This window comes from Esox lucius, chromosome 13 (genome assembly GCF_011004845.1).
Source record: "Esox lucius isolate fEsoLuc1 chromosome 13, fEsoLuc1.pri, whole genome shotgun sequence".
In the NCBI taxonomy this organism is placed as follows: domain Eukaryota; kingdom Metazoa; phylum Chordata; class Actinopteri; order Esociformes; family Esocidae; genus Esox; species Esox lucius.
In genome coordinates, this window is record NC_047581.1 from 6,481,420 (window position 1) to 6,495,437 (window position 14,018).

Sequence of the window (14,018 nt, forward strand, 5' to 3'; positions counted from 1 at the left end):
TTTCCCACTCGAAGATTTCAGTTTGTTTTTCAATTGAAATGTTCACATTATAGGTCACATTAAACATGGAAAAAGTTCTGACATGATTTATCTTTTTCTCATTCTTTTACATCACAAACATCTGGTATTTTAACAGGGTTGTGTAGACTTTTTATATCCACTGTACCTGGCCAAAAGAAGAGCACTGTATAGACAATATGTTGCCAATTGGGCAAAGGCCCAGTTTGGGCTGTTAGGACTAATTAGGTGATGCATGTTAGTATGTACAAAGGTCACATTGACTTTCACAGGAGAGGAAGAAGACATACATTAACATTAGAATCCCCCTCATTTGCTGTTAAAATCACCAAGACCTAAGCTGTCTGATTCCTTGGCTAGTTCATTACCTGCAATTTTAGACTGAAAAATCAGCCAGGGACCATACTTTGTTTACATTTATCAGAAGGTAGGGCTATCCAAGTTGGCCCCAACAACGTCAGGATGAAACATTTAGAGGTTAAAAAGCAGAACATAGCTTCAGCTAGGATGATGTGTCCCCATTAAGTAATTGTCTCAGGCCTTCTTCCTAATTAGGGATGTGATCTACAGCAACTCGAGTCCTGCCTGTCGCAGAAAATAGAGTTTGTAGAGAACTGTCTCACTTTCAGAGCAAAGGCTGACCTGCTGGAGTAATGTTCATTTACCCAGGAGCCTAACTCCTGTAGCCTCACCATGCGATAGTGTGCAGGTAAGGCAACAGGTTGGTGGAGTCTTTCACTAACATAGAATAGTCAGCTTAGTTTTCTCCATTGAGACATTTGTGCCTCGATCGAGGTTGAGCACAGCAAAACAAAATGTTGCTCACCATTGCAATCTTACTCATATTAAAGCCCTCTTTCATGCCAGTCATGTTAGACAGCAATAATAGCAGACATCTCAACCTGGGACTTAAAGTTAGATTCCTTGCTTCCAAGGCAATCACAGTCAAGGAACAAATCCCTGATCACAAACTGGATGTAATTGGCCTGTGCGAAACCTGGTTAAAACTTGATGAATTCACTGCCCTAAACGAGGCCTGCTCTCCTGGTAACACTAGTGACCATCTTTCCTGTGCATAACAAAAAGTAAAAGCTGTTGCTAATGTTTATGAAAGAATATTAATCAATACAAACTTAATGGATTTATGTCTTTTGAGGTTCCAGTCATGAAATCTATACCACTTACTCAAACACTTTTCATAGCTACTATTTACAGGCCAAATTCAATATTTTCATGGGGAAGACCAGTGGACCTCCCCAAAAGGGAGCTTGTGTGTTGCCACAATCATACCTAGGATCTAGTTTTGTCTTGTGAAATAGATATGGTGGTTCTAAGTGTTTTTCCTCATCATCCTGGAAAATGAAACTGCCATTTTTGTTCAGTTTACAGTCCCAACAACTCATTCACTTGGACACCAAAAAATGATCAGACAACCCAAAGATTCTTGGACTCTTGTTCCTGATACCCAAGGACATCAGTAAATACATCTGTTAGTGTAACAGAGGACACGCTTAACCCTGCATAAGAGGGATACAGTTGCAAAACTAAAAACTAAGCAAATGCTTAAAAATAAATTTGTTCCATGCTATGCAGAAAATACCTGAGCCCTAAAGCAAACTTTGGCTATTCACCAAGTTTGAAGTATTTAGACTAGACTGAAAAGTAATGTGCAATATCGAAGAGAGCTTACTTCTGCTCAATCAGCCGGCTTTTTCAATCCCACTGAAGAATGCAGAAACCATCCAAGGTACATTTTCAGTTGCAAACATAACTGCTGAATTTCCCAAGTAAAGTTGGCACTAACATTGTCAGTGATGTATTCATGGATCATTGGAGAACAAATTAGGGACTCCTCCATAAATGAGCATGCATTTGTACAGTCGTCTCCAAAAAACTGTGAAGGATCTCTGTGTTACTCTGGACCCCGAACTTTCTTTTGATAATGGTTTTCGACAGAACATAAGTTGAACAGTTTCAATGTAATTTGAGTTAATCAAATGTACTATTTGAGACTACATGAAATCAATATTGTAATGCGTTTTTTATGTAGAAGTAAGAAGGGATCAGATTTTTTGTTTTTGCCTTTGCTGTTTATGCGATATATAAAGCCTTAAAAAGGCATTGACCATAAAAAAAGCAGCTGGTCCAGAAAATCTGACTCCCTACGCACCTTCTATATCTTAATCCTGAGCATGATGCGACTTCCTAGCATTTGGAAATCTGCCTTTATTATACCCCTGGTAAAAGAATGTGAACAGTCTAACCAAAACAATGCAATATCTAAGCTGTCTGTATAAGCAAAAATATTGGAATCTGACTTGAAGCAGTTTTTGTGTGTAAATTACATTTTATAAAGGTTTCAATCTGGCTGTTGAAAACAGCATGACGCTGCTACACAACAAACAGACCTAAATAAACAAGAGGAAATCATTGGGAACCACTGAATTTATGAGCGCAGGTATGCCAACACTAATACATATGTATAATAAAAAATCTTCTCAAATGGCACCTAAACTCAGCAGGCACAGACAGAAGAGGACTTGCCAGCTTGGGGTTAGGGAAGATATTATTTGAATGGATACAGATTCTTAAATTTTATGTAGAAGTGTGAAAGAGAGAGGAAAAAAAAACAGGAGTACAGTTTGTCATCTGCTATAAATAGATCACTGTTAATCGTGAGCAGTCTATCAACATCTTAAACCAAAATCCCACACCTAAACAGAGTAAAACCCTAACCTTGTCCTTAACCCGTAGCTTAAAAACACTTTCATAAATGTGAGGGCCTGCAAAATGTCTTCACTAGTCATGGTTTACCTTGATTAACTAAACGTGTGGTCCTAACAAATATAGTAAGACAAACACACACTCAGCTAACCACACCCCTACACATGCCACCTCTGCAGACTGCAGCTAACCCAACACTTAAACACAGTCCTCAAATGGGTGATGTCTGTGCCAATGTGTGTTTGTCTCACCAGTTGGCAGCTGGTCATGGTGGAGACCAGCTGAGCCCCCTGACAGCATAGGATGAAACCAGCCAGGTTAAGGAGGACACACACCACTGACAACAGCACGAACAGATTCACCTGGGAGACAGAGAAGGGGGATGGGGGGAGGGGAGAAGAGAGAGGGATGGTAACATTGAACTGAACATATACAGTATAAAAGACATTGTTGAAACGAGAAGAAACTAAACAGAAGACAGACTTAAGTCACTGAAGATACAGTGGCTAAGATAACACTGCAGATATTGTTACGGTGAAGTGGCTGTGGTGATACAAACATCCAAAAGTACTAACATAAACTCTGTAAGTGAAGAGCTAATTTAAGCTTAAACAAATAAGGGTACTCAGAATAGCTCTGTTCACTATGTCTAGAGTGCCCCATGTAGCAACTCTCTGACTCTTTGGTACTCATGGTCACGAAGAAGAGGTGGTGTTGTGTGACAGACAACCTCTGAGAAAGAGTAGTGGGGGCACAGCTGAGGGGTCTAGAGTGGGTTGGGGTCTAGCACAGTTTAACAGCAGGATATGTCCCCAACCTCCTGTGGTAAGGAAAGGGGTATTTATAGTTATAGATCTGCGACTGGGACGCATGGTGACTGTCTGTCTGCCCATCTGTCTCTCTCTGTGTATCTGTCTTTAGCAAAGCTGAGTTGATGCATGGTGACATGTCTGGCCCTCAGTGTCTTTTCCTATCTGTATGTACAGCAGTCAGATGTGGCACTCAACAGTCACTTTGAGTTGCTCATGCATTCCCTCTTTCATTCTCTTTCTGTCTCTGCACACCAAATTCCATAGATTAGTCTCCAATTAGAATCTGTTCCTCTTCGTCTCACACAAAAAGTATATTCAAGGGCTTTTGTGCAATCATTTATAATACGTATATTGCCAAAGAAAATGACAAAAAGAAAGAAATACAGTACACATAACAAATTATTAGTCAGGTAATCTACCTTAAGAGAGAGTACAACAGTGTGAGGTAACCTGATCAATGACCCGAGCCCAAAATTAAGAAAAACCTTACCTGCATACAGACTCACGATAAGAGTAGCCTGGCTAGAGAGGCCGCTAAAGGCAGACCGGGCTCCAGAGAGAAAACACCCTATTTGTAAACTGTCTACGTAAATGAAGTGTAAATTAGGTAGATCTCTTTTTTTCTTCTCATGTTTGGTTTGGGTATGACTGGGTTGCTATCCTGGGCTCAGAGGAGTCTGTTTCGGTTTGTGAACACAGCCCCAAAACCAGCAGGCTTATGTAGGTTTCTGCACTACAATAGTTTTATTCAGGAGAACAGGATATATTTCGTTATTATGGGTAAAATTGGCTATTGTTGCACATCACAGTCCAAGGTTCAAAATAAACATAATAGGTCTCTGTCACGGTGAAAGAGGCAGGACACAGGCGCAGATTGGTGCTGTGGCTGCTTGATGGTTGCATAGCAACGACAGACGCCATGGGAGCGCAAGCTCTTTTCTTTTCTTTTTAAAGAAAGTGGCGCGTTTTTAGACACGATATGTGAACGGCCCCTAGGGTTTCTTGCTTTAGTAATGGCATTCATTCTCGCTGCATGAGAGATACCGTCTGTGATGCAACAGCCTGTTGTACTGCGTTTACGGTATAATATTGATAGTTTAAAGTCGTGGCGTAATAATGATGGTAACGTTAGCCTATTAAGAGGTGGATTAATTCGGGTAGGACCCCACTGAAGGCCTAGGTGTGAAATGCACGCTCCGCCACTGGGAGAACAAGTATTTGATACACTGCCGATTTTGCAGGTTTTCCCACTTACAAAGCATGTAGAAGTCTGTCATTTTGATCATAGGTACTCGTCAACTGTGAGTGACGGAATCTAAAACAAAAATCCAGAAAATCACATTGTATGATTTTTAAGTAATTAATTTGCATGACATAAGTATTTGATACATCAGAAAATAAGAACTTAATATTTGGTACAGAAACCTTTGTTTGCAATTACAGAGATCATATGTTTCCTGTAGTTCTTGACCATGTTTGCACACATTGCAGCAGGGATTTTGGCCAACTCCATACAGACCTTCTCCAGATGCTTCAGGTTTCAGGGCTGTGGCTGGGCAATATGGACTTTCAGCTCCCTCCAGACTTTCAGACTGGCAAGGCAACTCCAGGACCTTGCGATGTTTCTTACAGGGCTACTCCTTAGTTGCCCTGGCTGTGTGTTTCGGATTGTTGTCTTGCTGGAAGACCCAGTCATGACCCATCTTCAATGCTCTTACTGAGGGAAGGTTGGTGGCCAAGATCTCGCGATACATGGCCCCATCCATCCTCCCCTCAATACGGCTCTATTTTTGTCTCATCAGACCACATGACCTTCTCCCATTCCTCCTCTGGATCATCCAGATGGTCAGTGTCAAACTTCAGATGTGCCTGGACATGCGCTGGCTTGAGCAGGGGGACCTTGCATGGTTTTCTTTGAGACTGTGGTCCCAGCTCTCTTCAGGCTGATCCCTTACCTTCCTCATGATCATTGATGCCCCACGAGGTGAGATCTTGCATGGAGCCCCAGACCGAGGGAGATTGATCGTCATCTTGAACATCTTCCATTTTCCAATAATTGCGCCAACAGTTGTTGCCTTCTCTCCAAGCTGCTTGCCTATTGTCATGTAGCCCATCCCAGCCTTGTGCAGGTCTACAAATTTATCCCTGATGTCCTTACACAGATCTTTTGTCTTGGCCATTGTGGAGAGGTTGGAGTCTGTTTGATTGAGTGTGTGGACAGGTGTCTTTTATACAGGTAACCAGTTCAAACAGGTGCAGTAAATACAGGTAATGAGTGGAGAACAGGATGGCTTCTTAAAGAAAAACTAACAGGTCTGTGAGGGCCGGAATTCTTACTGGTTGGTAGGTGATCAAATACTTATGGCATGCAATAAAATGCAGATTAATTATTTAAAAATCATACAATGTGATTTTCTGGATTTTTATTTTAGATTCCATCTGTCACAGTTGAAGTGTGCTTATGATAAAAATTACAGACATCTACATGCTTTGTAAGTAGGAAAACCTGCAAAATCGGCAGTGTATCAAATAATTGTTCTCCCCACTGTACATAGGAGGTCTGGTTCTGTAAGTCCTTCCAGCTCCATAAACAGAATCATAAAATAACTTCGTTACAAAGCAACTAAAAACATCTTATACTGGCACCGAAACAATTCTACTATCACAAGGAATAGCACATGTTTGACAGGGCGCCTTTTTGGTATACAAAGGTAAACAACATTGTCAGTGAGTTTACATGTCTTCCAGGTCGATGGTCTGAGAAAGCACTGCATGTTTGACCTTAAGCTGAAGCAACATTTTTACATTGCTAGTGTGACTGAAATATTGTAATCATATATTATGTTAACATTATTTAAATTCATTTGTTTTCACAACTATTGATGTAGTCTAAATAGGCTCTTCTCTGGGTTTATCTCTCTGTAGATGAGGGTTTTGTTAAGAAAGGTTTATGAGCTGCATTCCAATAGTTGGGTGTGGAAGGTAACAGCTCTTCACTGGATTTGATTCATTAATGTGTAAAGGCATAATTTAGCACTGCATACATTATTTGGGGGTTTGGATTGTACTCTGATAATTAACTTGCATGCAGTCTCAATTTGGTGTTTGTCTCATTTTGTGGATTTTTGTTTCCAAGGACACCCAAGACCTAACAACCGTAGAGGGCAATGAGTTCTCAGATCGAGTTTAATGTTGTTTTTTTGCTCTCCGTCTTTCATTCTCTCTTTCTAATTGAAGACTAATCTGGGGAATGTCACATGCACAAACTGGATACAGATGCTAAACTACACAGACAGACAAACACTTGAGCAAACATACTCTGAAACACAATATAAGGAATGTCAAATGTAATAGTCTTTAACCTCTCACACCATTATTTTACAGAGGTTTGTCAAACAGGAAAATGGACCTGACTAAACTCTTTTCATAAATTCATTTCGGCATTTCATGCTTTAATTTGATAGAGACAGTGGTTGAAATTTTATAATTATTTCGCAGAAAGAGCAGTGGGTGTGATCAAAACCTATGTTTCATTAGTACATATGCATCAGAGTCAGCTGTTTCGCCCATTGAACCACCCTATGCCACCAAACATACAGTTAGGTCCAGAAATAATTGGACACTGACAAGTTTTGTTACTTTGGCTGTTTACCAAAATATATTCATGTTACAGTAAGCTATAATTTGAGAATATTCACATCCAAGGAAGGAGGAAGAGTTTAGGAATTACAGCTCTTTAATATGTAGCCTCCTCTTTTTCAAGGGACCAAAAGTAATTGGACAATTGACTCAAAAGCTGTTTCATGGAGAGGTGTGGGCTTTTCCTTTGTTATTTCTTAAGCAGATAGAAGGTCTGGAGCTGATTCCAGGTGTGGCATTCACATTCGGAAGCTGTTGCTGTGAACCCACAACATGTGGTCAAAGGAGCTCTTGATGCAAGTAAAACAGGCCACCTGGCTGCAAAGAATATTCATCAGAGATAGCAGGAACATTAGGGGTGGCCAAATCAACAGTTTGGTACATTCTGAGAAAAAAAAGAATGCATCAGTGAGCTCTGCAACACAAAAAGGCCTGGACGTCCACAATGGTTTTCTTTGAGACTTCCATTTTCTAATAATTGCGCCAACAGTTGTTGCCTTCACACCAAGCTGCTTGCCTATTGTCCTGTAGCCCATCCCAGCCTTGTGCAGGTTTACAATTCTATCCCTGATATCCTTACACAGCTCTCTGGTCTTGGCCATTGTGGAGAGGTTGGAGTCTGCTTGATTGAGTGTGTGGACAGGTGTCTTTTTTACAGGTACCAAGTTCAAACAGGTGCAGTTAAAACATGTAAGGTGTGGAGAATAGGAGGGCTTCTTAACAGGTCTGTGAGAGCCAGAATTCTTACTGGTTGGTAGGTGATCAAATGCAGATTAATTATTTAAAAATCATACAATGTGATTTTCTGGATTTTTGTTTTAGATTCCGTCTCTCACAGTTGAAGTTTACCTATGATAAAAATGACAGACTTCAACATGCTTTACAAGTAGGAAAACCTGCAAAATCGGCAGTGTATCAAATATTTGTTCTTCCCACTGTACATCCTATCATCTCTCTTTGAATTTTCTCAACTTATTTTACTGAAGATTAATATTCTACAAATGTATTAGGCTAAATAGTTATAAACTAAACTAAATACCACAGATTTTCTTTACCACTAGAGCTATGCATTGGTCTTGAAATCAACTTGATAGCCCGACTAGAACCCCCGGGAGAAACCTGCCGTTTCCATAGCCTATTCATTTGGAGAAAAGGACATCGTCTTTTTCTAATAACTCCTCTCGGTTATTCGATAACTTATTCATGTCAACTATAGACGATTCATGTCACCTATAGATTGGCTGTGTAATTTTCATTTTGTACATTTGTAGGGCCTAAAAAACTAATGAAAATACTGTAGCCTGTGTTCTTGTATACTATGTATACTTAATACTTTTTTTTTCTAATATGATGAGAATTTTTCAAATTAATTAACCATTTAAAACAAACAAATTCTGTATTTTTTTATTTTTTATATTCTATATAGTTTGATAATGACCCAGTAGATGAACTGATGCTCTGGCTGGAAGGTGATGCTGTGGAGGAGCATGTGTATGCTAATAGGGACGATTTGTATGCTAATGATGACAAACAGCGTTTGGCTCTGGCTGTCAATGTTTGTCTGAAACGATTGGCGGTTCTATTGTTAAATGTATATTGCACAATCAGTACTGGTGTATAAATTTAATCGAGCCTTTCATTCCACTAGAGAATTATTGTGTTTTCTAACCAAGGGTACTAGAACCTCTTTACACTACAAGAGAGAATAAACAAGAGAAAGGTCCTTTTTTACATAATAATTTACATGACACTTCAGTTTTTGTACATCCAGAAAACCTGAGTGAGGTTTGTGGGCTGAAATCGAGGCATAAGCTAAGCACAACTCTGGGAACACTTTATCAATGTTCACTGCCCAGAACGTTTTTTCATAGGCTACATTAGGTAGCCAATATAAAATATACAGCATTTGGTTACACCAAGCAGAAAAATAAAACGTGAACATGCATTTCACATTCTCACATTTGTAGAATTTAAATTTGATATTTGATCATAGGTCTGGGATTTCTGAACAATTTGAAAAAATTGCCTTTTCGGAGCCAAATTAGCCCTTTTCTTTATGTAAACTGAACTATAAAAGACTGCTCATTAACAAGACTTGGAATGCCGATCATTACTTTTATATGTGCAAGCAGGTCAAGTGCCAGAGGAATGTGCTGTACAGGCCTACCTGCCCCAGCAACTGTTGACAATAAGCAGACTTACTATGTTCACCCTACTGTCACCACACTTATGCTACACAAAAACTACTCACTTTGTTTTAAGCATTCATATTTCACATGTAATCGTTTTTCTTGCTCAAACCGAGAGCCACACTTTTCCAACAAACTGACTTTTCTGCTTAATTTGAACCTACCAGCAGTAGCATGGGCCTCCTCCATGTTGTGAGGCCAACGATCCCTGACAGTATCACCTAGAAAAGAAAAAACAGCAGTATCAGTCAGAAAGGTTACATACTGTTGGCCTATACCATGTGCAGACTAAATGTACCTGCACACACTCCCAAAAAAACACAAAACACAGTCATTCAAACACAGAAACATCTATCTTATGACTGCTACACAGCACTAAAACTGATGTGCAATTGGTTGCCGTCATTGCCACTTTCGGTTGCTATAGCAGAAACATGACATGTAAACAGATGTAAACAAAGGTTCTAATCCAACCATGCATTCCCTCAGGGGAACAATGTCCCTGCCTTTATAATCCATTGATATCCAGACTGACACACAGACATAAACGCATGTGCATAAGATTTCGTAAAACGCATTCACAATTGTTTTACTATCTTTCTGAGAACCTAAAAACATACCCATCCAAAAACGTTTTTTCTCTTACTCTTAACCCAGAAGCTAGTTCTAACCCTTGACAGAAAAAAAATATTTTCGCTGCACTGTTGTTAGGCAACCGGAAAACTAGGATTTTGTTGGACAAACCTTGGGTATTAAATACATATGACAATCCAAAAAAATATAATCATATACCTTACCCTCAGCCCCTAACACTACTCCTTATTTTAACCTTAGCTGTAACTTTTAAAAACATTTTTTTGATAGGGACCAGCAAAATGAATCTACAAGGCTTAATTTTGCTTATTTTGACTTATTCTTGCTAGGATATTTGCACAGAGTGAGGCTGCCCATGACAGCTGACAAGGAGCCTGACAAACTGCTTCCCCCTTGAAGTATTTAAGCCATTTGAAGACCACATACTGTTAGCACGTGAATATGGCCAAGGCTCCAAGGCTGGTCAGTTGTAACATGAGGGTCTGATTGTCAAGCAGCCTGTCAATAAACGCATGCTCCATAGTGGTCAAATGAAAAGCCCACTTCTAGAATGACCTCCCTGTGGCCTCCCCTCACATCAACATCATCAGGAGTGTTCTGGACACCAGAGAACACATCAAAACCAAGAGAAAAATGTGGACTATGCATAAATTAACTAAGCAATTACTTAACAATTCTACTTCTGTTTAGAAATACTTCCCCTTGCAAAAAATCTGATTAACAATTCTGTCATGTCTGGAAATGTACTGGTCCTTGAAAGGACAGCAACCACATCACAGGCAACAGAGTCCATTAAATTGATTTAATGTAGAACCCAGAATGAGTCATGGTTTGAAGGGTAAAAGAGTGCTAATGCTGGATCAGATGTTGTTGTTAGAACCTCTCTCCCTTTTCCTACCTTTACATCATTACACACATACAAACTAACACACATTTGTGTCTCCATTATCCTCTGGTATCAGTGGGAGTTGTTCTAAATTCCGGTGCTTCCTGTTTTCCTCAGCTCGTCTGTCAGCTTATGATATGGGCTCACATAGTTTAGATTGCTCAGATAAATTTGGTTCTATCTGACTGCATTAGCACTGAAGCTGGGACACCCTTTCTCACTCACACACACAGACACACAGTGAGAGGGAGGGGTCTAACCTAGCTAGAGGAGCTCTTGTCCCAGTGGATCTGGTGGTAAGAAAGGACAGAGCTCTGGACTTGGCCTTGTCCCTCCAGCCATAAATATAGCCAGTCTATTCTGGGTTAGTGTTAATGGGAGCCATGCTTGTCTTGACACTACTCTTTAATAGCTACCATTAAAGCCTTGTCCATCTTGAACCCACACCAATCACCAACATTATTACACAGCATTGGACTCAAACACTATTATTACATGTAATATCCTAATAGTTTCTTTGTAATTACATATTAATTACAATTTGGGAGATTTGTGAGTGAAGTTTCTTACACAATCATACTATTGATTGTACTGTACCAATTGTTTCAAACTAATTTCAAATAACAACCAAAAAATAACAATTTATTCAACAGCTTCAACGTGAACATCAAATAAATACCAGCAGAAACAGGCCTGGCAATTTCAGTACAGCCAACATCTCTATTTTTTCTGTCTGTCTCTCTGTCGGTCACTCGGAAGAGAAGACCAGGTGAGAAACATTGTTCTGATTTGTTTTTAACTAAGGCCATGTTAACAATGCAAGAGAGAATAAAAATGCTAGATAGACGTATGTGGTTCGCATAATTATTTCCATAGTTTAAATAACACCGGCACGTTCAAGACGTACCACCCAGGATTGTGGCAGGCAATTGTGGGAAAATCGAGCGATATGAGTGCGCACTGCACAGAAACTTGATACAGTTCCAACACAATTGGGGGATCTATTGAAAATGTGGCTGCACTACCTTGGAAAGTGGCGTCTGGAGCTATAGTATCGATATCTGCATGTTTACACAACAAAACAATCTAGAATCTCCATTCTTCTTAGATACATCTCGGGAAAATAAAGCAGAATGTAAACAAGCCCTGACAGAAACAACACTCTGAGGTGATTTCCTGCCACAGCAGGAAATGTCTGGTCTGGCTGTGCCCCAAATGCAAGACAGGCCTTGTTGAAAAAGAAATGCACTAAAATAGCATGACAGAGTGACATTTGGGATGTATTCTCTCTCTTTGTGTCATCATTTCCCCTCTCGCAATGATCATCCCCTTCTCTCAGTCCGTATGGCAGTGGTTAGCACCGAGTGGATAGATGAGTCAATGTGTCGCCGCCGCTGTAGGTTCAGAAAAAACTGAGCCTGTGTGGGCTATATGTGAGCCAACCTTCTTACAGTTGGATTGATATGCATATCCATTCCAGAGTTTTCCTATACAATAGAGTCTGGAAATCCATGTGAACTGTTTGTGATCGTTTAGGTCAGCCGAGATGAATGTTGATTGAAGGTGATGGTTGTGTTGGCTGTAGTAGATGTGTGGATGTGGTTTATGGTGGTGTGAGTGTTGTCTTTTAAAAGGTTGTAGCACTTATTTAGGATGTCCCTTGTTTGCTGGAGGGCGGGTCGTTATTTAAAGGTTTGCTACAGGTTGGGTGAATTCTGTCTACCAGTTTTTGGACTAAATCTGACAATGAAATAAAGCAGTGAATGGTGGGTTATTTCTGTTTACTCTGTAGGCAATTGCCACAAGCTTCCCTAGAATAACTAGAGAATTACCCAACAGGCCATATCTCCCTTTCACAGTTTTCCTGGTACGTGGGTGCTGCTGACTGAGTTGCTGGGTTTAGTGAGGAGTGATTGGCCAGGTTTCATTAAAACAGAAGGCTACCAAGGTCAACTGAAGCCTCCAACACTTCAGCCCCCACACGCCTGCAAAAAATGCTCCCAATAAAGGTTCTTCAGCTGTCCCTGTGGAGAACCCTTATTTTGGTTCTGAGGAGGACTCTTTTTAGGTATAACTATTTTGGTTTCCAGGTACTGTAAAACCAAAATGTTCAACTGGGAACCTATATTTTTCCCAGACACAGCCAAAGAACCTTCATGGAACACTTTATTTTGTGTATTTTAATCTAAATCCATTTGGAACCACTAAATAATATAAATAAATGTTCTTCAGTCATTTCACATTCTTAGTAAGAACACAAAGATAAATTGTGCCGAATGTGTTGTAACATTTGTGTCCTTGAAATGCCCGGATTTCTTCAAAAATATTTTCTGATCTAATGAACCACTGTCCAATGCTGTAACTGAAGTGGGCTGTCACAGTGGCTGGATAGATTAAGACTAAACCAGGGCTATTATTTTGAGGTTTGGCAGCTCTGGCAACCTCCACTGTATTTAGTCTGAGTAGCTTGACAAGCATATAACCCCGGCATAAGAAATGGTCTGCTTAACATGCATGTAAGGATTTGTACAATGCAAAGCTCCACTTAAAAAAACAACAATTATTAAAGACTTAATGATGAAGCCTTCCTATCTCCTTTATAATGGCATATGTAGACATAACATTAACATTTAAGTAATTGTGCAAAGGCAGAGTCCAGAGTAACTAACAGTATTGAGTGCACACATTTTCACTGTCTCACTGTGGGAATTAAACAAAAACCTCTGGTGTTGCAAGCTCTACCAACTAAGCTACATGGGATGCTACACAAATTATTCATGTGAATCCATATAAGGGCGACGAAACGTGTTATAACAGGTCCATACATCTGTGACAAGCAATTGCAGGCTAGGATCTTCTGCCTTTTCAACTGAAAGCATCTGTGAAGTTAATATGTCTGTTGCGGAGCGAAAGAGCAGCAGAAAAGGGTAGATAACAATGCATTCAAAACAGAGAGAATGAGAGAGGTCATTATAAAGCATTACAGGTGTGGTGAGAGCAATGTTACTCTGTTAAACGAGGTTATTATCGATGGGTCTTAGAGGTGAGGAGTTTAGTCTGAGGCAGCAGGGAGGAATCCTCAGAAAGATTCAATCAAATTCAAAGCACTTTTTCAGTCACTGAGCTGCAGGTGCCTGGGAATAACTGGATAACTTA

The 14,018-nt window shown here is 39.9% G+C and overlaps 1 protein-coding gene across 1 annotated transcript in view; it reads right to left on the reverse strand.

Annotated features, from left to right (window-relative positions):
• Positions 1-14,018, reverse strand: part of fam189a2 (family with sequence similarity 189 member A2) — a 40,552-nt gene that overhangs the window by 24,872 nt on the left and 1,662 nt on the right. Inside the window, exons 2-3 of the mRNA XM_010876092.4 lie at positions 9,547-9,603; positions 2,994-3,104 (exon numbers count right to left, since the gene is read on the reverse strand). Coding sequence (XP_010874394.1) covers positions 2,994-3,104; positions 9,547-9,603 — 168 coding nt within the window. The remainder of the gene's footprint in view (positions 1-2,993; positions 3,105-9,546; positions 9,604-14,018) is intronic.